This window comes from Centruroides sculpturatus, unplaced genomic scaffold (genome assembly GCF_000671375.1).
Source record: "Centruroides sculpturatus isolate CEXI.00-Female unplaced genomic scaffold, Cexi_2.0 scaffold367, whole genome shotgun sequence".
Classification (NCBI taxonomy): Eukaryota; Metazoa; Arthropoda; class Arachnida; order Scorpiones; family Buthidae; genus Centruroides; species Centruroides sculpturatus.
Genome location: NW_019384575.1, coordinates 590,732 through 615,471, shown reverse-complemented (window position 1 = coordinate 615,471; position 24,740 = coordinate 590,732). Strand labels below are relative to the sequence as shown.

The 24,740-nt window shown below is 29.5% G+C and overlaps 2 protein-coding genes across 8 annotated transcripts in view; one reads left to right on the top strand and one right to left on the bottom strand.

Annotated features, from left to right (window-relative positions):
- The first annotated feature begins 1,638 nt into the window (after positions 1-1,638).
- On the top strand, positions 1,639-17,162 carry LOC111624320 (AP-3 complex subunit mu-1-like). Of its 3 annotated transcripts, none has more exons than XM_023367134.1 (14): positions 1,639-1,792; positions 2,077-2,179; positions 2,302-2,367; positions 8,028-8,212; positions 9,839-9,954; positions 10,028-10,149; positions 12,032-12,191; positions 13,690-13,803; positions 13,929-14,002; positions 14,069-14,174; positions 14,247-14,405; positions 16,608-16,658; positions 16,727-16,795; positions 16,869-17,162. In XM_023367134.1, exons 1-14 carry the CDS (start codon positions 1,726-1,728, stop codon positions 16,932-16,934), a joined length of 1,458 nt encoding a protein of 485 aa, XP_023222902.1. In that variant the 5' UTR covers positions 1,639-1,725; the 3' UTR covers positions 16,935-17,162. The 3 variants fall into 3 exon arrangements, with proteins under 3 accessions (XP_023222902.1, XP_023222903.1, XP_023222904.1); XM_023367135.1 differs by having other exon boundaries at positions 1,640-1,792; positions 2,080-2,179; XM_023367136.1 differs by lacking the exon at positions 1,639-1,792 and adding an exon at positions 1,930-1,984.
- Positions 17,163-17,194: 32 nt separating this feature from the next.
- The window catches only part of LOC111624321 (protein CutA homolog), an 11,696-nt gene continuing 4,150 nt past the window's right edge, over positions 17,195-24,740 (bottom strand). For 2 of the 5 annotated variants that reach the window (XM_023367142.1, XM_023367141.1), the window contains exons 2-8: positions 22,851-23,002; positions 22,398-22,457; positions 19,045-19,090; positions 17,904-17,953; positions 17,546-17,588; positions 17,395-17,479; positions 17,195-17,356 (exon numbers count right to left, since the gene is read on the bottom strand). In XM_023367142.1, the coding sequence (XP_023222910.1) occupies positions 17,414-17,479; positions 17,546-17,588; positions 17,904-17,953; positions 19,045-19,090; positions 22,398-22,457; positions 22,851-22,981 (396 nt within the window). In that variant the 5' untranslated portion in view covers positions 22,982-23,002 and the 3' untranslated portion in view covers positions 17,195-17,356; positions 17,395-17,413. The remainder of the gene's footprint in view (positions 17,357-17,394; positions 17,480-17,545; positions 17,589-17,903; positions 17,954-19,044; positions 19,091-22,397; positions 22,458-22,850; positions 23,003-24,740) is intronic. The other 3 variants (XM_023367139.1, XM_023367140.1, XM_023367137.1) reach the window with 2 other exon arrangements.

The following is a 24,740-nucleotide window of genomic DNA, read 5'->3' as shown; positions in this document are numbered from 1 at the left end:
CGGCCAGTTTCCATTAGAAAGGGTTTCCAGGAACATCAAATTTGGCAGATGTCCCAAGTGTCGCGTTGCAGTATCCCATCAAACCAAACAAGGTTAAAGTTTATAATTAGTTTATAAATTATACGTGTCGAATTTTATGGCAACATTTAATTATTTTTTATGACATGAAATTTTTCCTCTTTGATTCCTGTAATTTATATAACTGCCCAAGGATTTCATTGGATGCATTTTAATTATAATGTTTAATAATTGTTATCGAGATTTATTTTTAAACTAATGTAAGAGTAGAATCCAGAAACATTATAAATGGTGCTCATTCAATTTTCAAACAAGATTTTCGGTAACTTCGTACAAAAATGAGTGATAGATTTTTGAATGCTGTATGTTATGGGACTTTTACAATTATTTTTCGGAAAATTACACAAATATGACCGAAAAAAAATGTATGCCATATTTGTAATTTCTTGAAATCGTGTTAATCATAGACGTTGCCAGGAATTAATAAATAAACAAGTTTTTATATTTACATTCGCTTTATTTTCCTGTAACCTGTTAATGCATCAGTTACAGCAGTAACATAACTAGAGTTGTATGCTCTTAGATATAAACCATTTTATTTTTGTCTCTTTCCACATCGTGGATACTAAGAGCAAGGTTGCCTGATATCCCGCTTTTGTCCCGGATTATTTTCCGATTCACATCTAGCGACAGGAGGATTTTATTCTAAAAGCTTCCTACAATGAAGTATCTCTTTTTTTACCACGTTTTAAACGTATTCCTGTCACTAGCAGACTGAAAATACTGTACACATTTATTGTATGTTCTAAAATTGAAGTGTCCCAGTAACTTTCGGAAAGAACTCTTTTTTCTCATGTTTTATCCCCAAGTATCTGGCAACCCTTTTCGGGTCCATTGTGAGTTTGGCCAGTGCCACAAGGGACCTGACGTATCCGGACAGACCACTCTTAAAAATATCCAGATTGCCTGCTCGGATTCGAACTCCCAATGAACAGAACTTCTTAGCCACTGGTGGTCCACGAGAATTTTCCCAGGATTTCTTCACGTTTTTAACACCTAAATAGGAGAGTAGAAATTCCTCTCGAGAGATACCCCTCGGTAGAACATCCGCAAGTTACATTACCGTACGCGAAGTAAAATACAGTAGTTCCAGGTTCATGACGAAGTACAATATAAATTAGAAAATTCTAATATGTGTTTAAATTGTTATAATCTGTATAAACTGTTCAACATTATTGCAAGAACTCTGAATTTCGGAGTTTTCCGAAGAGTTTGTTTCTTGCTATGGCGGCATAGTGATACATACAGTATTCAAAATTCAGTTCATCGGCTTTATTCTTATTGGGGGAAGATTACAGTTGCCTTTATAAGCAATGCTTGGTGTCATTTATTGCGTATTCTAAGATTAAAATTATAATATTAATTTAAAATGACCTATTTCATCTCCTGAATAATATTAACTCAATACATAAATTATTATTCATATAAACAACTCTATAAGTGAAACTGCATTTTAATCAAATATGAACACGTGGAGAATTAAGTTGATCGTTCTGTTTCTTAATCTAGGCTTGTTTTTTTTTCTAACTCCTTCCGCCCAGTGGAAACCAGGAGGATATTTGTTTCTCCCATTATTGGTTCGGCCAGGCCTACATTATGGATCACAAGTGCTCCATAACGTAGGAAGATTTATACTCAAATAGGCTGATGCATTCCGTTTCAACCATTCGAGTATGGAATGAATGGAATGTTAGGATCCCTTTCTGTAAATACAGTAAGTTCCTTAATGATCTAGTTATGTCTGGTAGTTTTGAATTGAAATACCTCTGTAAATTAAGATTCACCCACAATGGAACAGCCAAGTGATAAGTGATACATCGCCACTCGGCCGCTCCATTGTGAGCATGGCAGAAACCACGATCGGCAATGATTAAAGAAAGGCCTTCTGAATATCACAGTGCAGAAAGTTAAAAAAAAAATAGCATCATCGTTTATAATAAAACTAATTTAAAATAAATAAATAATCTTCTCGTAATATTTATATTTTTCGCCGTTTAGCAGCATTCGGATCAAACACAAAGAACAGATTTAAATTTAAAATCGAGAAGAAAGATTTACATCAGAGGGCGCTGTACCATCGAAAAAACGTCAAGTGTTTTCAATTAAAATATTATTTATTACATTATTTAATTTTATATTAAATTAAATTTTAATTACAATTATAATTTGTATATTAAAAGTTTTTAAGAAAATTTAAACCGTGGAAATTTAAATAATTGTCAGGTGGCGTCGTGCGCATGACGATAGTGGCAAGATGATCCACAGTTTGTTCCTCATCAACAAATCTGGGTAAATTTTACGATTTAAATTAATATCTTTTCGTGTTTTTCATACACAGAAGAAGCCATAAATACACGTGTTTACTAAATATTATAAATTAAAAGCTTATACATTGATGTATATCAGCTGTGACCTGTTAGGCCTAACCATATACTTGAATGCCACAAATTTAATTAGAAAATGTTCATTTCAAAGTTAAAAAAATACAAATTAATTTTGTTTAGAAAAGTAATAATACAATAAAAACAGTTTAATTTTTATTAAAAAAATACACTTTTATATTTTAATCAACAACCACTACATGTACACAAGTTCTTAATGGGTTATTTATACTGTAAATACCAGTTTTTATCTTATTATGCTGTCCAAAGAAAGGTTTTAATAGGATAAATGCATTAAATTTGATATGACGACATTTCTGTAAAAAAAATTAGTGCCAAAACTCGCCACAATGCCACTTGAAACTGCTAAGTGACAAACGTTTAATTTATATAAGATGCTTATGCTATACGGAGAGCTTGGCTTTGCGGAGGAGCGGTTCGATGCAATCCCTGTTCTGAAGGCATTCCACAACCAATTGATCCTCTGATGCTTCTTGCTTAAAATGCGATGCAGTCTTTCTAGGCTGACAAATTTGCGGTGTGCCCTCGATAAAATATAATTTTTAAGTGTCCCGAGACCTAGATTGCATGATTTTTTCTTGTCCCTTTTTTCTTACTTTATCATATGAAGTTGTGACAATTAATTAATTGCATCTATGATATTTTGCTTTACTCTAGTTCGCTTGTATAAGTACTTTCCATTATAAATCATTTGATTTGAATACCACTTACAAGGGAACTGTTAGAGTGTCTTTAGATAAATATTAATAAAATTTAGTTAATAATTACTTTAAAAGTACAGTCGACCCCCCTATAATTACGGTTCCTATAAAACTACGAAAAAATATACGTATTTTGGAAATGTTGAGTCGGATTAGTGTAGAATCGATTAATTTTATGGAAGAAAACCTTTCAATCAGCCGTAGTCCGTAAACTTGACACGTGTCGGGCTGTGATTGGAACGACTTGTAAGAAATCGGATTCCTAATAAATTGGAACGTATCTATATCTTATAGGGGGGTCGACTGTATACAAACTCTGTATACAAATTTGTAATATTCACTAAAACTATTAATCAGGGTTAATAGCAATCAAATGTCATACTATTTTATATTAGTTTAACACAGATGTGCAAATTTTTAGTAGTGAAAGGGTGGTGGAGGATGATGATATTACTTTTACAGAGTAGAATAAGGAATAAACTCAAATAAATGTTATATGAAAGATTAGCTATACAGTATATACTACTTTAACAATAAAATATAATATAAAAGTAACGATAGAATAAATGTAAAGAAAATAATTGAAACGTAATAAGTTAATACATTTTTATTAGATGTATTTAATTGAAAAGTAATTACATTCACAAATTATTAGGCAACTATTTACATGATATTTTCAACAAAACAAAATAAATAATGTCCACATTTAACATATCGAAGATTTTGGCAATTATTCTCAACCCATTTTAATCTGTTAGTGTGTAAAAAAGAAAAACAAACTTAATTTTATATTAAAAAATCCACATTTTTCATGTATGAGTCCAGAAGCAAACCATACATATTTAATAAAATTATTAAATATTGGTACAGATAATTGATGAAGAATCGAATATAATTATATTATACCATTTCTAGTTGCCCAAAACAATTTCATTGAAGAATTATTACAAAATAATTGTATAGCATTTAAAATTTCTTTAGCTAAAAGTTTTACTTGTTTATGAAATCCAGCATCTAAAGGTTGGCATATAGAGATAGATTTTGGTGGAATAATTAGTACTTCACATGAATTTTGATTTTTAGATGTTTGAAAATACTTTATTATAAATATTAATATTTGTTTGTCCACTCCATCACTCAATTATTAATAATGAGTTTTCTGTTATATTTGGAGATAATACATCTTTTACATAGTTTATAATAATTGCTGTAGATAATTTGTCAGATAAGCTAGCTGTAACAGTAACGTTTGGATCATTAAACTGTGATCTTTCAACTCTAGGTCCAAAGGTTCCATGAACCTCTTTTAAGCAAATAAATACATTACCTACAACTTGTCTGTTAGCATTAGTTAAATATTGAACAGTGTAGGAATGCATAACTTTATTACTTGAAGAATGTGTAAATCCAATAGTATTTTTTTTTCTCCTTTTATATGAAAGTGTTTGTGACAAAATCATTTTGTATGAAAAACCACATTTTTATTAAAATATCCTTTTCATTTACTATTTCTGTTTTATTTACAAGTTTTGTAATTTTTTGAGATACTAATTTGTATTCTTTTTTAAATTTTTAACCTAATAATCATTAGCTGCAAACTTAATTGAACTATTCAGCTCAAGAAATTTCTGTAATGCCCATATTTTTAATTAATTATCTTTAACAATTTTATAGCTATCTCAAGTTTTGCCAAACATTTCTTTATCATGTTCTTTAGTGATTTTTAATGTTTCAATTGTATGTTTTTGAGATTTAAATTGTTTTTTCCATTTACATAAATCACTAAAATGTTTTAATTCTTTTGCTCCTTTCTGCTGTAATGTGCGTAATTTCCATTTTGGATTTTTCTTATGTAAGTTAAGAATTTCTTGTTTTTGTTTTGTTGAGATTATATTCTTATCAGCTTTTTTTTTATCATCATTTGAACATCCTGATTCTCACTCAGTGTTCGCATTATCAACTTTTTTTTTCTTGAAGCAGACAAATTATCTTCCATCTGACAAACCTCTTCATCATCTCTACTTACATAATTACTTAAAATATCACTAAATGCATTGAAAAGCATTTTAGCTTTTCAATGTCCAAAATAATAGGCCTATAAATCTCTTCTGTAGGCCAGACATTATCACATTTAAATTCTGCTATAATATTTTGAATATTTACATTTAAGTCTTCTCCCATTTTGAAAAATTTCACAATTTATTCTAAATGTAATGTCATAGTCTTCCTTGCAACCCTTTCACTACTAAAAATTTGCATATCTGTGTTAAACTAATATAAAATAGTACAACATTTGATTGCTATTAACCCTGATTAATAGTTTTAATGCATATTACAAATTTAATACAGAGTTTGTATACTTTTAACGTAATTATTAACTAAATTTTATTAATATTGATTAAAAGACACTCCAACAATGACAGATGCTTAGAAAAATAATTTTGTTTGATCTTTTAAGCATAGTACATTATGAATTACTGTCATAAAATTTGATTAATAAATCTATAATTATCTATGAAATTCAATTTAAATCAACTAAACATGCAATTGCAAATTATGATCTGTTTAGTTTTAAATTAAATTTCATAAGTAATTAGAGATTTACTAAACAGGTTTTGGTACTCTTTGGTTAACAGGACACCAGTCATTTTTACTACTATTTTTAACAAAATTGATATTTTATTTCATAATTGATAAGTGTTTAAAATTACAATGAAAGTTTCAGGGTCTACAAAGTTTATACCTATGATTTACTTGCAAACATTCATATCCATCTTCTTCTAACTGGACAGTTTTGTACTCTTTCCAACAGTCTGAAAATATTATACTACCTTCTTTCACTTTATTTCATATAGCATTAATCACTGTTTTAACTAAATTGTATTGCACAGTGACTAAAAAGCACTCTTTTAATTCACAGCAAATGCCACCAAATACCCACTGCTGAGGAAGTGTTTGACATTTTGTTTTCTAATGTTTAAATTGACTTTCATACACCTCAACGACTCTGATTGCACCACCTAATTTCACAACGATTAAAGATATTAAAAAATTGGTAAAAACATAAAGCATATAATCATTCTGATCAACAATCGTACTGGGATTATTTCTTAACTCACCATGTAAGATTCCAGTTTCTAGGAAAAATGAATTGCAATTTCTTCATTATTTGATAATTCTCATTTTCTAAAATCCAGTTTAAATTGAATAAAGATAAACAGGCCAAAAGGAATAATTACAGCAAACTTTGAAAAAACATTATAGTATCTAACTCTGATGTACGTCACTTCTACCAAGAAAATTTATTTACATAACCACATGATGTCAAATGATGCAATTATGAGACGCAGTACTATGCAAAGTAGGTTGAAAATAAATAAATAAAATTGTTATTTTAACTTTTAATATTATCCTAATTTTGAATTTATCACCAAATAACATAAAATAACAAGTTATACATAAATTTCAACTTATAGTTGTATATTATAACTTTTTTAATTATACCAACATGAAAATATCCTAAATGTTTTTAATATCAAACATGTATTAACGATCATTGTTTAAATTCATAATCAACTTTTAAAACTTTTATACATACATAAAGAAAAGGATAGGTTTGCATTCTGATTAACTTTATATTTGATTTAATTAACTTGAAGCAAATACTAAGATATAAACGTGAATTGGGTTCCATCGATTGACTGGTGTCCTGTTAACCAAAGAGTACCCAGTTTTGATTAATGGCAGTAGTATACTGTATATTCAAACATATGCTTTTAAATTCCATTAAAATAACAAGATTATTAAATTAATACTTCTTCAGATTCTTAAATGAAAGTATTTGAAAATATAGTTTTAATTCAACTATTTGTTGCCATTTGATCTTATTTCAGTGTAAATACAGTTGAACCTGTATCTTGAATCTCACAGGAATGAGAAAATTTGAGATAGGCAGGTTTTGAGATATAGAGGTTCCTATGTAGTAAACAGTAATAGGTTTCATTGGAGGTATTGTATTAATACTGTGCAAGTACAGTACTGTACATACCTGTATTCAGTGTAAATAAAACATCTTTGACTTATCTTGAAAGAAATAATTTGTCAATAATTTCTGATGCCTGCCTTTTTCAACCAATAAGTTGCAAGCCAATCAGAGTAAAGCAGCATTAGTTGCAACTATATACTATATTGCAAGTGATATAGGGCATGCTTATTTACAATATTTACATTGGTCTTGTTGGAGATGATACTACAATTTTGTGATATTCCTAGTTTATTCTGCTTAAATTAACACTGGCTATTGCTTCTAGGAGAATTGAGTGTGTCTGTCGTATACATTAGGCACATGGAAGATGTATAATTAGTGGGGTTAGAGGTGTGTTGATGCAATATTATTATATGTGACCACGGCTAGTCTGGCAAGGCTTTACAGCTAAAGATGCCAGAAATTCAGTGCTGTATCTGTACTAGTCGTTTTCCATGAACTAGTTGCCTGATGACAAATGTTTTCTCCATTAATTAAGAATGACAGTAATAAGTTTTTTGTCTGAAAAATCTACTTAATATTTATATTTTATTGACAGAAAAGAAATTAAATAAGAATCCCTTCATATTAAAATATGTTTGTTATTTATTCTAAGATTTCAGATTTGCTATAACCAAAACAATTATAATTTTTTAAACTTGTAGTTTAGTTAGAAAATGATTGCAAGTTTCAGTATAGTAAGAAGTATTATGTTTCAGAGGTTATTTATTAAATTTTTATATTGTTTGTTTTTTATGTACTGCATTATATTATTTTTGTTAAGATAAATTAATATTTAACTGTTCTGAATTATATTTACAGGGATATTTTTATGGAAAAGCACTGGAAAAGTGTCATTCATCGGTCCGTATGCGATTATTTTTTTGATGCGCAGAGGAAAGCGGCAACTCCTGATGATATCCCACCAGTTATTGCGACCGCTCATCACTACTTAATCAGCATATATCGCAGAAAGATATTTTTTGTTGCTGTAACCACGTCTGAAGGTATCGGTCTTATTTTTACATTTAGTTTAGAACTTTACATTAAAAATCCAAATGTGCAAATTGAAATGAAATTTTATTACTAGACAAGAAAATTTTAGGGATACAGTGCACCGTCTCTTATCTGAACCAAGTTTGTTCATTTTTCTGCTAAAAATTCCAGTCAAAACAAAAATAAGTCTGGGATTAATCTTTTAAAAACACATTTGAATTTGTCTGTAGGCTCTTATGACTTGTTCTTTATGTACAACCCCAAATTACTTTTGTACTGGCCATCAGTGGCTGTGTGGATAAAACTACTGGTTAATTCAAGTCTTGTCAGTAGAACTGGTCACATAGATTTTTTCCAGGTTTTCATCACCTGTCAGATTTACCATGTGTTGCATTACCTTAGCTGTTAATCTGATCTTTATTGTTTTGGATGTGAACATGTACATGTGAGAATGCACTGTATTAAAGATTTTATAAGCTTTTACTGTAATATTATAATAACAAATATGGTAGCTGTTTTATATATTTCCGTAAATGTCTGTCTCTTTAAGTCGAATAAAAATAATTTTGGTAGACTATCACATAGCCTTCATGTTAGGTACTACTTTTATTATATTTCCATATGCATTTCAGGCTTATTTAATTTCTAAGCCCTTCAGTGCAATTCTACAAAAAACCATTAAACTACAATTATCAATTTAAGAATTTTAATGCCTGTAGATTATATTTAATGACACAAAAAATTTTTTCATATCTAACAAGAGGGCTCACTGCCTTTTAAATTTTCCGTTACATTCATATGATACTTCTGGTTCTGTTTTCACAAACCATGGCCATATAATGGATAATATTAACCACTCAACAATGAGGGACGGATACATCCGTCCAGGGTAATCGTATGGCAGTGGTGAGGGATGGATATATCCGTTAATTTTTTTTGGGGTATCGCCAAAAACTACCGTTTTCTTTACTAGACATAACTGTTTACAAAATCTTTCTCTGAAATGGTAATGAGAAAAAACGTGTGGAAAAATACTTCAAAAATTTCCCACGTTTATTCTCCACTACTATTTGGGATAGCACCATACCTGACTATCCCACTGCTGAAAGGTTAAGAAGATTTTCTTAAATACAACAATAAAATTCACAAAGGTACACCTTTTAAAAAAACAATAACAAAGTGACCGTAATTATAATGATATTACACCCATTATTTAATAACAATAAAAAGTATTATTTTATAAAATATAATACGTAGAATACATACCTACTTTGATATTTTTATAACAGATAATAGAATTTCCATAAGTACATTATTTAAAACTTCTCCAAGGTGCTTTTTTTATTAAAAACTTTTATTTTAGGATAACTGTAATTATAGTAATTGTTTTATAGGTAATTTAAAATGAGAATGAGAATTGTTTAACAAATTATGAAAAAATACATACTTTAACAATATATTTCTTTGCATTCATTTGCAATACATATATAATAAATATATAATAAAAGAAGTATCTAACCTGATGGCTGTGTGATAGTCTATTGAAATTATTTTTATTCAAATTAAAGAGACAGACATTTACAGAAATGTAATAATATAAATTTAAATTAATCTAATTCTCTGGTTTTTATTTTCAGTGCCTCCATTATTCGTTATAGAATTTCTGCATCGCGTTGTGGACACATTCGAAGATTATTTTGGTGACCAGCACACTGAGTTTTTGATCAAAGAACATTTTGTTGTTGTTTATGAAGTAATTGGCCATTACTCTTATTAATAAATTTATTTTGCTTCAATTTAAAACCATGTTTAATTAATTCTTTTAGCTCTTGGATGAAATGTTAGACAATGGATTTCCTTTGGCCACCGAATCAAACATTCTGAAGGAATTGATTAAGCCACCGAATATACTTCGAACCATTGCAAACACAGTCACTGGACGTTCCAAGTAAGATTACATTTGGAAAAACTGCCATAATTTTATCTATACTTTATTACAATTAATAACAGACTTAAACGTTATTATTACTTAATAGATATTTTTAAATTAACTAAAAACCTACTAATGTGAGGTGGGAATAAGGACATATCACACCAGTGATAATAAGCACAAACACCCAGGTATCAATGTGTTTGTGCATATTATCACTGGTGTGATATGTCCTTATTCCCACCTCACATTAGTAGGTTTTTAGTTAATTTAATTAAACCAAGGGCAAAAAGCAATTTCTTTATATTAAGATATTTTTAAGATGAAATTTTATCAAAATACAACCAAATTACCACAAAATTTGGCATTTTGATATATTATTGAAATAAAAATGTATTAAAAAATTTTTTATCAATGGAATGGTTAAAAGCTAGATTTTCATAGACAACACATTAATTTAATAATTTTTTTTAAATTAGGTTTCCATTACTGGTTTTTTTGTAGACTTTAAAGAATTAAAAGCCAGTGGCTTTCTTTCTTCAGTAACACATCATACAAGGAACAGTTGAATTATGTATTTTTTATTAAAGGAAATGCATTTTGGGTCCTAATCCCCTCTTCAGTCCTTAGACTTTACAAAAAAAGATAGATAGATAGATATGGGTTACATTATACAGAGTAATACATATAACATTTTAACAAAATTTTTTAAAAAATAACTTACATGGTTGATTGTTGGTTACAATTGACATTAGAGAGTATGTTGGGTAGTAGGGTTGCTGCAGACTTGGTAATAGGGTTGCTGCAGAGTTCGGATCGGATCATCTTTCAGGATGCAGTTGCATTTGTAGAATGAAGTTATATCTATATGGGAGGGCAGATTCACCAGATGGGGGAGGTGGGGCAGGATGGAATTGCATGTGGAAACTACCTATTAGGGAGGAGGAGTTTCCATATGTCACTAATGGTTAGACCGTCATTTAAGTTCATTTTGTAAGTTTTTATTTTCGTGATTTCAAGTTGTTCATATAATTTCCTTTTTACACTATTTTTTTTCTATTCTAAGTATTTTTAGATTATTAAGTGAGATCTCGCAACCTTCACTATTGCAACGTATGGCTATGGCAGAATTAGTATAATTAAATTTAATAGCACATGAATGTTCTTTTAGTATAACCAGTTTAGCCTGATTTTTAGGGTTCTTTTAGTTTTATATTTAATTCAATTTCGGTTACACTAATCACATTGAAGCAAATATAACAACAAAAACATTTTTATATAAATTATTGAGCATATATATAATTTCCTTTTTATTTGTCAAAGTAAAATAAAAGAATTAGTAAACAAAAACATTGCAGACTCAAGGCCATGAAGAGAAGCCTTGCACAGTTTTCTCCCACCCAGTTTATTTAAACTGTGTGGCTGCTTCTCCCATTAGTATTTTTAATTGGACAAAAATTGTTTGGTACTAATTTTAAAATGCTATATGACTTTGTAATTTAAATTATGCTGCTATCTTTTATGGGAGCCAAGGTAGGACTTGGTCCAAAAAGAGGTTTGAGGTGCATGGCAATTAGCCATTGAATAGCCTACTACTAATTATCTGGACTCTTGTGTACTTGTATTTATCTAAATATGTAGAAGAAGCAAGATATAGCCTGGCGCACATGCATGCAATATTTTTGTCTACATTTCCATGTATAAAGAGCAGACATTTGATTAAAATTTTGACCATTGCATTAATGTAGAATTTATTTATTCTGTTGTATTTGAATTACCTATTTGGCTTGGTAAGATTTCTGTTCTTAAAAATTATAAATTATATTCACAAAGAAAAATTTCTTTTTCTGAACTTGTAAATTTGAGAAGTAATAGTTGACTTTTATGCTAAAATTTCTAGCATAAGCACCACACTTCCAACTGGCCAGTTATCAAACATTCCATGGAGAAGAACCGGTGTGAAATATACTAACAATGAGGCTTACTTTGATGTCATTGAAGAAGTTGATGCCATAATAGATAAAAGTGGATCCATAGTATCAGCAGAAATTCAAGGTTATGTAAGTATATTTATTTTGTTTTTAAATGAATATTTAAATGTTTGTAATAAATTCTGAAATCCATATAATGACAGCAATTATATAGACTTACTTTGATTAATACAGTTAGAGATTACATTCAGAAATTTTAATTTTATACATTGGCTGTTTTTTTTTTCAAGCTCCGATGGTCCATAAAACAAAGACGAGTGTAAATAACAAAATAATAGTTTTATAGATTGATTTAAAATGTTAACCCCAATGAATGGTGTCGGCTTATTGTTGCGGGGATCTAGATTTAAATCTGACCCAGATTCTCCATAATTTGGTAGCACCTGTTACTAACACTGTCCCAAATTGTAGATACAAATATAAAATTTTTAATATTTTAACAAATATAATTATGTATAATCGTCAAAGAAATTTATAATATTTCTGTGATATCTGAAAACAAAATATATCAATTTAAAGTAAAATTAGAAGTTTATGGCACAAGTTTTCATAAATGTATATTTTTTAAAGATTGGTTTTGAACTGGGGTGCCACAAAATGGATTGATGGAAGAAGGGGCAATGCAACACTAGGGCAATCTGCCAGATGCTGCCCTAGAGAACCTTCTAAGAAAAACACCCCTACTTAGGTGTTAGACAGGAAGAAAACTCCATATGGTTGGCTCATGATAAGACACAAACCTACAACTAACTACCAGCATTCAGTAATTTTTATTTATTTAGCCAGAGTTGAGCACAATGCCACAAAATATAGTTGAACAGCACATAACATTTCCTACACAGGGCCATTTAGACAGTAGCTGGGAATGTTTCCTCAGGCTTGGAGAAAATTTAGGGGCACATACCATTAATTTCATAGGAGCAGGAATCATTAATTTTCCTAACAGAAAATAAAATGTTAAAATGTTTATTAATAAAAAGCAGTCTTATGTACTTCATTTATTCAAAAAACAAAATGCTAAAGAGACCCACTCCATCTTTGGGCCTTATATCTCTCAACAGCTGTTCTTATGTGTATTACTAAAAGCACAGTAACTCTATATTGATAAAGAAGGGGAGTGAGATAAGAAACTACTGTATCTCTTTTAATGCCAGTAAATCTATAAATTTTGTGATTTGCAAAAATATTACAATTTAAATAATAACAAAATTAAATTGCTGGCATCATTATCTGTAAGAATTGTGGGCTGTTTGACTAATATTGCCCCCGAATAATCTCAACGGATGTTTAAGATTTCTTTTATTTAACTCACAATCTAATTCTTTTTGTCATTATTATTTAAGTGGTGAGTAATAGTAATATGGCGATAGAATGTTTACAAATGCAACTTTAAATCATGTGATATTTTCCGTGGAAATTTAATTATAGGTTCAAGTTTGCCACAAGATAAAGGTTGAAAAACACTGCTTTAGAGTAAATGAATACACAAAATTTAATTGTTCTTCCTATTGTTAAGCATAGTATTATGTTACTATTTAATGTTCTAATTGCATATTTGTTCTTGCAGATCGATTGCTGTATTAAATTAAGTGGTATGCCTGATTTGAGTCTTTCCTTTCTTAATCCTCGTCTATTCGACGATGTCAGCTTCCATCCGTGCGTTCGCTTCCGAAGGTGGGAGGTAAATATTGAGTTATATTTTAATATGACTTATCTTGTGTTTGAGAAAACAAAACATAATGTGTAGTTCTGGATTAATATAAATATTAAAAAAGATGCCAATATTATACCAATTTTGTATTCCAGTCCGAAAGAATACTCTCGTTTGTACCTCCTGATGGGAATTTTAGACTCATGTCGTATCATGTAGGATCCAATAAGTAAGGTCATTTCTTCAACATTGATAATGACGATTTTATCAAATTAATAATTGTTATCTGTTATAGTATGGTAGCCATTCCACTTTACGTAAGACACCACATTTGTTTTAAAGACGTGGCAGGAGGAAAATTAGAGATCAGTGTGGGAGCAAAACAGACGATGGGAAAAACGGTAAGCTCTTTTCTTGTAAAAATGTAAGTTTTCGATTTAATAAATGATCACAAAACTCTTGAATCTTTCTAGGTGGAAAGTGTCGTTTTAGAAATACCTATGCCGAAAAGCGTCTTGAATGTTACGTTAACTCCCACTCAGGGCAAATACAGTTTTGATCCTGTCAGCAAAATCATGGTGTGGGAAATTGGAAGGATTGAAATGGGAAGAATGCCTGGCATCCGAGGCACTGTAAGTAGCATCTTCTCAACTACTAACATAATCGTTGAAAATATGCAAAGCCACCACCTTACATGTTCAAGTGACACTTTCAAAAAAATTTTTTATAGATCACACACACCCACTGTAGGCCATATTTTGTTTACTGAATTTGGAGATGCACTTTTTTTTTTCCAAGTCAATTTAAGTGTGTGTGTACAACAGACACAACACTGTTAATAGTTAACTTCGGTTTTGACACCCAGACAGATGACTCTGGCAGGATTAATACCAGTTTACTCTTTTTCAATTAAGGAACCATAGGCTGCTTTTTAATTCATTAAGTCAATCAAATCCATTGATGGTAAAAATTCAGCTTTCCTTGTTTGCATCATGTGCAAGATTGAGGCATGTTACCGGGTTGTAAAACTTGTTTCTCGTTTTGCTCTCTTTTTGTCACATCTAGGTATTGGAAAGAAGGATAAAATTTTCATTTTTAGAATTAGCAATCACAAAAATATCAAAACATACCCATTAGCAAAGAGAAGTAGCTTTTCACATTTGGGTCTTTTATGAAGCTCTATACTATGTATGGTATATTACATTTACCAAGGACATGACAAAGTTATAAGTTTTTTCACACATTTGTTGCTTAAAAGTTCTTACCATTACTCTTACAGATACTGTTTTTTCATACGATAAAACTTGGGTTTGTTTTGAATAACACTTTTGGAATTCAGTCGTGCTGGTGTACATCGGAAGAAAAGTGAAGTGTTTTAAAGTCTTCCATGCTTCTAATTTATTTCCCTATAATTTTGCTTCTGTTATTTTAATTGCAAAAGTCTCACAGGTTGCACATGCATGTTCATTGGTTTCTTACATTTATAGTTTTCATAATTAAATATATTCAGAAATTTATCATATGATACCCTAATCTGGTAAGAGTTTGCCATTGCTGATTTGCACAAAGTATAAAAACTACAAGTATCTTGGCTCAAAGAAAATATCTATGGAGACGGCCTGGCAGGTAAGGTTCTAACCAAGTCATTTGTTTGTCAGATACCTCATGGGACATGATAGTTTATACATAGAATAACGTAACAAAGACAGCGGAAAAACTCTAAATTCGACCTCTCTTTTCCAAAACTGAAAAGAAAAGTCGACACACTTTACACATCAGTTTTCCTGAGTTTTGGTTGTTATATTAAACTTTACATTTGTGGACTTGATTACAAAATGTTAGATTTTGTGTTTCAAGATTCAAATTCTCACTCTGCCCTGTTTTACTTTCCTGTAATATACTAAATCCTGCAGGTATCCGTTGTGTTTCTCATGGTCAAAGTTAGAAATCAGTTTAGGAAACTGTACTTCACGACAACTTTGTGTAGAATAGATGTTGGTAGAAAAAGTGCCCAAATGATGCAGACCTAATTGGCATTAAATGTACTTAACTCTATAGGAGAAAGATGAACCTTGGGATAGGTGTAGACATGGTAGAAAAGACAAATGACATTTTGTTTGTAGACTGTCAGGCACTTCGGCACTTCTACAATAGGAGGCTCTGTTATACTTTTAGAAATTAAAATATAAAAGACTATTCTTACAAGTACCAATGTTTTATATCGTTTTTTTATTGATATCTGTTGCCGTTGTGAAAAAAAATTAAAGAAAAAGAAATGTCGATTAAAAATTCACATTCCTTTATCTTTAATGAGGCAAGAATCATTGCCAAAATGAGTCTCCAAATTAAACTCCATAAAAAGTTACAAAGTCTTTCGATTGTGTTGGACTATGGTCCTAGCCACAATCAAAAGAAAATTCCAAATAGACTATAGATTGGGCAATGTCAGTCTTCACACAATTGTCATCTGCTTAGCCTTTGAAGGAAGCATTGGGAGACAGAAGGTTTGTTGTGCAATGCTCTGAGACTTCTAATCTGCACGTGTGTCAGTATGTAGGGAAGAAACAGTCACAATTTTTTTTTTTTCATGCAGTTCCATCATAACTACTGAATTCTGGACCAGAAAGTAAACTGCTCTTGTTATAGGAAATATTGGAAGTTGCCTAAGATTCATCTGTCAATTTTAAAAATTAGGGGAACCAAAAATATTCTTAGCTAGTCATAAACATTAGCAAATTATTAAAAATAAAGCTTCATGTGAACAAATGCAATTATAATCAAAAAGTTATGTAGAATTGTTTTTAAAATATAAACAAATCTTTTTATCTCTGTAGATTAATTTGCAGAGCGGTCTGACTGCACCAGAATCCAATCCTGCCATATCGGTAAGAAATCCTTCTGTTTTAAGCGTGACATTCGTAACAGACAACTAAGTATAATTTTTCTTGAACAGTTGCAGTTTATGATCAACCAGTTGGCAGTGTCGGGATTAAAGGTGAATCGCCTGGATATGTATGGAGAGGTAAGCGTCTCACCTGACTTGCTTTGAATCTTATGTGCATTTGGCATTTTTAACCAAAACCCTTTGTTTTTAGAAATACAAACCGTTCAAGGGAGTCAAGTATGTCACAAAGGCTGGCCGCTTCCAGGTTCGAACTTGAAACATCGTTCCAGACCACAAGAGATTTGTTCGACATGTCTGTAAATAACTGCCATTATTTGTATAAATATATCAATCTAAATTTAATACCAAGCAGAGAGGTTTATTTGAAACTGTAATGATGGGGGAATGTATTTGTGTATAGATGAAGAGAAAGAAGATTCATTGGTTGTGTAAACTACGGTAAAAAAAAAATTAATTGTAATAATAAAATCATTGTGATCATTGGTTTGCAATAGTTTTCATTACAGTGGAAAAAATTAGTTTAGAATATTACCAACATATGCCATTTGGTATCCCAGATAAACAATGTTTATTCTTTTATGTACACATAAGGGAAAGTGTTGGAATCGTTTCAGATTTGACCCTCCCAAAAAAGAAAAAAAATTCTGTGTGTGGGGGCATTAATATCTTGTGATAAATTTAGTAATCAAACATTTTATTTGATACAAATTACAAATATTTCAGAAGAAATTAAACTTAACTCGATTTCTCGGGAACAATATCTCCTATCCACTGCAAATAAGGCAGATTTCCTTGCTGAATCTATAAAAGCATTACATCATAAAATTCTACAATTGTGGTAACAATAAAAATAACAATTTGACTTACCGGTACAGAAATAACCTCGCACACTTCATAAGGATGATTTTCTCTGCAATAAAATTTAATTAGAAATGAACACACATACAATTTACTGAAGAAAGAAAGAAAGAGATAAATGAATCTTTAAAATTATCAAGAATTTAATAATTCAGATAATACAGTAGTGTTACTAACATTTAAAACAAATGTTTCAATAATAGAATAAGTAACCACTATTCAGTGTATATTAAGCAACTGTTTGGATAAATTGTCAGTTTCAACAAATCATCCAACATAGAATAATACAGCTTAACTATACTAGTAATATATATTATATACATTCAAACTTAAACATTATTATTAAAACAGAAATTTCTCTACTGACCTGACATACGTGGTTAATTCTTCTAATCTGGAAGATCTTGTCTTTATCATCTATAAAATTTTAATGATTCAAACTGTAACTAATGTTCTAAAAGAAATTTTAAATCTAATTGTTGGATATATAAATTAGAATTGAGGAAATGTGCTATTAAAAGATATGGATTTAAAATTGCTTTATGGTGGAAATACTTTTAATAATCATTTCTGTTTAAGTTCTGTTAAGTAACAAGTTAGAAAAACAATGTAAATGTCTGTCTGTATATATCGGTGGCCAAACCTTGTCACAGTGGGAATTGTATGCTGCCCATCAGAAATATAAGAGCTGCATCATCTGTTTATAGTATTTTAACTACTGTGTATATATATATATATATAGATATAATTATCATTGTTACTTTATTTTGTTTACCTAACCATAAAGAACCAGTAATTATTTTAATTTCTTTGACTTTAGCTGCCTGTTTGAGATTAAAATTGTGAATTTACAATTTCTGTGTATTACACTATGAAATAGTCAGAAAAGTTACAAAAATATTCTATATGAGTAAGTAGTACACGTTGACTTCGTAAAAAGAAATTGTGAATGTAGGTGCCGCAATAAGGATCTAGAAGAGCCATGTGCAACTTGTGAGGCACAGTTTGGCCACCCGTTAAATATGATAACTGTATTAATTCAGAGTTGTGCCATCTTCTCAAAGATATTTTAAACATTAAAAATGAATTTCAATTAAACTTTTGTTAATGGCAAAGTTTGTTCAAACTAATTGTGATGCCCAAGTATAACCAAAAATGTCTATTATTGATGCATATATTTCAGAATATTCACAAAGACTGGCAATTGTTGTTTTCAGCTGCACGAGACATTGTCAATTCTAACCCATACATCTATTTCGGACAAGTAAAAATGTGCTTCTTAGAATCAAGGAAATAATTTATATCTTTTATTTCATACTTTTCAATACTTTTAAACTTGGAAGTTTAATAAAGTTTTATGTTTTAATCGATTAAATATGTTTGAAAATAGAGCAAAATGAAACAAAAGTACATTTTGCCAGTAAATAATACTTAGCTTAGAAAATAATTTTGCCATTAAACACTAATTTGTCTGAAATTTTAATATCTAACATGAAACAATAACTTACCAATAAAAGTTCGGGATCTTTCTGAATTTCATTCTTCCATTCGTACCTGCAAAATGCATTTTCATTAATTTTTTAATCATGTACAAGTATAATTCAATGATAAACTATCAAAATATTTAATTTTTCCTACAAATTAAATTGCTCTCATTATAACTTAAGTCAGAAAAATAATTCTTTTCGAAGTCTAACTATATAAATTCTCCGAGTATATTATTTATCTAATGGCATAAAGCTTGAATCAATTATCAAACTCCAATTAACCAGAGTGTCTACCAATTTTGGTAAAAATAAATAAGTATGAATGTAAATATACTGTATATGCATGAAAATTATTTTATAAATGTAGAAAACAACCTATATTAATTTGTAGGTACAGTACATTTCCACATTTAATATCTTATTTGCACATAATTATGTACATGCACACAATGGGTATTTCAATAGAAAAAAAAAATAGACTATTTTAAGCAAAAATCAAATTATTCAAATATTCTGCATGTCCAGAGGGCCCAACCATACATGTTCAATACATTCCAAGACCAATACATAAGGAGAAATTTGTGTAAAATAGTGAACCCCATTATTATTTCCTATCACACATGATAACACACCTATCACACACTTTTTTAATATAAATAAGGAAAACAAACTATATTAACAATAAATAGCATGATAAATCATGTATCATGCTACTTATTTGTTGATTTACACATCAAAACAACTTTAAAAACTTTTGAAAACAGACATTTTTTTTCTTTTCTCACTAATTAAATTTAAAATTTTAATTTTTTCCTTTAATATAGGCACTTTATGGCTTTTCTTTGGCTTATCATGGCTATCAACATCATTTCCCTCGCATTTTAGAAACATATTTAAAAAGTAATTAACATAAATGAAACTAAGAGAAACATTGATATCACACAGACATGATGTCTTACAGGCCAGAACTCCAGACAAACACCAACATAAATCCCATGTTAAGTGGAAACAAAAACGAGTCACTCACACAGTACACTTTTCCAGAATGAGAATGAGCATTATTTTGTGTACCTTAAAAAAGTGGCAAAGATTTAGCACACAAATAAGAACTATTTTATGTATTTCCCTTTTTTTTGGATTGCTGATAGCATAAACCTGAAACCACCTGTAGCAAGTCTGCATATGATGGATTCTACTGTATATCTAGAATAATAAACTATACAACTCTTGCTAATCCAAATTAATCATGATGCATAGTTGTTTGGATTAGTGATTTCAGGTAAGTAAGGTTATATATAAAGACAATAATATATATATATATATATATAATTTGATCCTAAAACTTTTAAGAACTGAGTAGGTTGAAATTTTTTTTAAATTTTGGATGACAAAATCTAGTTATCATCAGCATTCAATATTAATATTGTTTCTGGTTTCTCTTTGTTAATATTTCAACTTATATTCACCTTTACGTACATAATGTGGCGTACATTTTTTAAGCCTTTTCCTATTATGGATATTTTTATAAATATAAACAAACCATCTTTTATTATATTATAAATACAGTCATTTAATTCGACATACATCAGACTGGTGAGCATCAGATTATTGGATTTTGAATGTATGTATGTACTGTAAAAGATACACCTGGTTCACAGGTTAGTTTGTCGTATTAATCATGATTGTGACTGTTTAGCTGACTATATATGCAATAAACAACTCTCTTTGTCACATACATTGCTAACACAAAAATTTTACATGCACAGCATTGGATTACTGGAAGTGTTGGAATGGTGAGTGACAGATCAGGCTATAATTTGGAAATAATAATTACAAATGAATTTGACATTAGAGGGAGACATTAGGTGCCATCTCTTATCAAAATTAATAATTATAAGTTTTAATAAATATAAATTTTAAATTAATAAAAGTTATTTAATTAATTATATGTATTTAATTAAGGTTCAATCCAATGTGATTAAAGTGTCAAACTGTTTTAGCCAAAGGTGCTCAAACTTGCTGATATGGCCCCAACTAATGCCATTTCTTTAAGCTAGAAAATTTTATATATTAACATCATATATAAACATCTCAAAGCTAAATGACCACTGTAATAAGGGCATAGTCATCAAAGAGTTAACACTATTTATGTTAAAATGTAAACATTTTTGACCCAATTATGGACTAGCTTTGGGTATAAAAGGTTGAAAAAGAAATGCTAGCTCATAATAGAAAAGATGTTAATTTAGATTAAACAAATGAAAGAGACAGACTACAGATTGGACTACTGAAGTACTCAACAATAATGTTTCCTTATGATCAGTTTGCAAAATGAGCCTGAGCTTGACCGTGAGACAAACTTGTTTTCTTCTGACAAACTGGTCAGAAGAAAACAATCTTGTAGTGCTCCCAGCCACCACTCTCGTCATAATCTATTATAGATGCTAACTATACAGACAGTGTTCTGATCACCTAGAAACATAAATGTAGATGCTTTCCTACAGCTTATGAACAATAATCTCTTTAGACTATCCTTACACACAGATCTGCTAAACATGGAGAGTATTAATTTTCTCAACATAGATCTTTTGCTAATTAGAATATAAAACTGGCGGATATCTAATTTCCATCTGTTTCATATCCCAACTTCTTCCTTCGAGCTACAAACTTTCAGTTTAAACATTTCATTGTTCAAAGTACAGATCTAATTATGGAATTAAATAGAATTACGGGATTAGCTTTATTGAATGGTTTCAGACTATGCAACCTCCTCCAACTTGTGTCAGATGTTCAAGTAGATCATAGTGTTTATTTTGATACTATCTTGGATAAAATGGAAAGCCCCACAGTCATTTTGGATTAAAAATTACAAATATAAAAGATTTATGTGTTATATCACTTTTAAGTCTCTTTTTATTCTTTAGTGAATTAAAAGAATATATATTACTATATATATTCTTTATTACTATAGTTATATATAATATTACTATAGTTATATTTTATGTGAATGGATTGTCTCACATTGAAGTTAAATATAAAAAATTAATAGATAAAAATTATTTTGTTAATATATGTTGTTTTAATCTTTCTTTTATGAATTACAGTATAAGACAAGTAGTGTATTCATTTACATGTTTGCCTCAGATAATGCAGTACCTCAGTTAATCAAGGCATGGATAAGTCGGGATTCTACTGTACATTAGTTTACACTAACTCAAAGTAAATCTTATAAAAATTATACATAATATTGTATATATATGCATACATAACATCGGTAACAGATAAGTTCATCCTGCATATTAAAAACTTAGTTTGATAATGAATATAGTAAATGAAAGCATACATCTAACGAAATAAAGGCTAAATTAACTTACACAGAATATATATTTGGTATGACATTCACACAAGCAGCAAGTTTCTTTGAAACTAAACCACTAAAAAATTTAAATAAAATTCATTAATTTCATTGTTATTTAATCAAAAGGCTGAATGCAACGGTAGTTTAACTTTGTTTTAAAGTTGAGATATTCTATTGTACACTAGTTTTTCATATTTAGCTGTTAAACTTTCTTGTTTCTGTCAATACTTAAACAGAGCCATAGTAATCTTTTCTTGTATTTATAAACAGTATATTTAACACACAAAAGTATGGCACCACCAACTCAATTTCAACACAGGAGACGGTTAGACCACTGCTTCACTCAGCCTTTCTATTTAAATTTAAATCAACCTTTTTTTAAAAAAAAGTCTAATTTACATAAATAGAATATTTTATTATTCTAAGTTCTAATATAATGTCATATTTAAGCATATACAGGTTAACTTACTCGGCAAGTTTTTTGGCAACTTCATCATTAGGCACGGTAACATAAGCAATCGAATGTGTACCTGGTACGTAAGAGGATGCATTACTTGCCATTGTGCTGAAATGTCTTGCAAATCGAAACAAATTTGGCATAAATAAACAAACGGGAATAATCTATAAAAACATAGACATTAGTCTGACAGTATATTTTCAAATAATGTAATATTAAAAAAGTAATCATTCAACAAATAAAAGTTAATAATAAAAATATTTTAGTAAAGTAGAAATTTAGAAATAAAATATATATCAGTAGTCAAGACGTATCATTATTAACAGACAAATTTAATTATGTTCTTCTCAAAATGATGTATTGAGAAAGATACTATGAGGAAAACTAAATTGTTTTTAGTTTTCTCTTTCCTTTGTTACATAATTAAAGTAACAGGAAGTAACAAAAATTTAAACAATTGAATTAGTGAAATCTATTTTAGAATAAAACAATATCGAATTTAGTCTTAATTACTTTCAATAATAGCAAAGTTTTGGTATCCAATAGCAATGGAATGCTTAAATTGCACATTTGAACATTGGTTCGTGTTACAATCTAAGAGACTAACATATATATTTGCACACAATGCATCCTATTTGCATATATTTGCACATAAAAGCATCCTATTTGGATTATCGAAAGGAGTTAAGACTAGATTTCAGATTATGTACATTAGTTTTAAAGTGAAAAAATCAATTTTCAACTTAAAATTAGTGTCTATTTGATGTTATTGATCTGATGACAAAAATTTCTTCTCAAATGTTTACTATATAATAAACCTATAACCATCCATTTTCCTGCTGGACCCTATATAAATTTTTGTGAAGTTTTCAAATTTTAACTAAAACAGATTCATTTTTATATTAATTTATAAGTATAATTAAATTCCTATTAGCTATAGACATCAATATATTGTTATAATCAATTTTGTTAAAAAAATTTATATAATAAAGTAATAGAAGTACAGTGTTTTCTTGATTCTATTGCACACCTTTCTTAGGATTTTTCTATCTCAAAAATTGGTTTGCACACAAGAATCGGGCACAAGTCGACATAATGCAGTCTCTCTGCAGTGTCAAGAGCCACTGTACAGAGACTGCATTGTGTCGACAATTCACATGTATTATGCTGTCAGTATAGACACAGTACATGTCCCTCTGCCATTTCGGTATTAATTTTGGTTTTGGTTTTGTAACAGTTTTGGTGGTCTTTTGAACTACAGCAAGCCAAGTGAACAATGTCCAGCAGACAAGTCTCTTATAATGCTAAGTTCTCCACTATGCCAAAGAGCACATATACAGATATTTCACTGTAATAAAGTGTGTTTATTACTGTTTAGCTAGTCTTTGTAACTGTGTGTTTGGTGATACAGAGCATGCATTACATTCACAAGCTAAATTTTTCAGGTTTCAACGTCTTGGAAATAGGATTAGATGCATTAGAATCAAGAAAACACGACACAACAAACAATCAAATCTATTAAAACATTTGTCGTATTTTGTTGTTGACATATTTAAAACTTTTACTGTATCCTTGTAATTAAGTATAAGCCAATTATTTTGATTTTAAAACATTTTTGAAAATACACATGCCAATTTTCATAAGTCATTGAAATGCATGCTAAATGCATGACAATGGTATAGATCAATAACAAGATATAAAATTTTCCTAGTTTATATTAATTGAATTAACAAACAATAAAAAAACATGTAATTAAAAACAAAAATGTATAATATTACGTAACTACTGTTGACACTATTCAAATGCCAATCAGTATTTGATGTATATTTTCCTTCAATCAAGAATACAGAAATAAATATTATTTTTCCTCTTTTTTTTTTTATTAATTACAAAAATATATAT

Bases quoted from the DNA above. Each gene is read 5' to 3' on its own strand.
- LOC111624320 (XM_023367134.1), top strand. From the start codon at position 1,726: ATGCATTCCGTTTCAACCATTCGAGTATGGAATGAATGGAATGTTAGG. The intron at 2,180-2,301 runs ATTAAAATATTA...AATAATTGTCAG, and splicing joins AAAAACGTCAAGTGTTTTCA to GTGGCGTCGTGCGCATGACG. The intron at 14,003-14,068 runs GTAAGGTCATTT...TATCTGTTATAG, and splicing joins TATCATGTAGGATCCAATAA to TATGGTAGCCATTCCACTTT.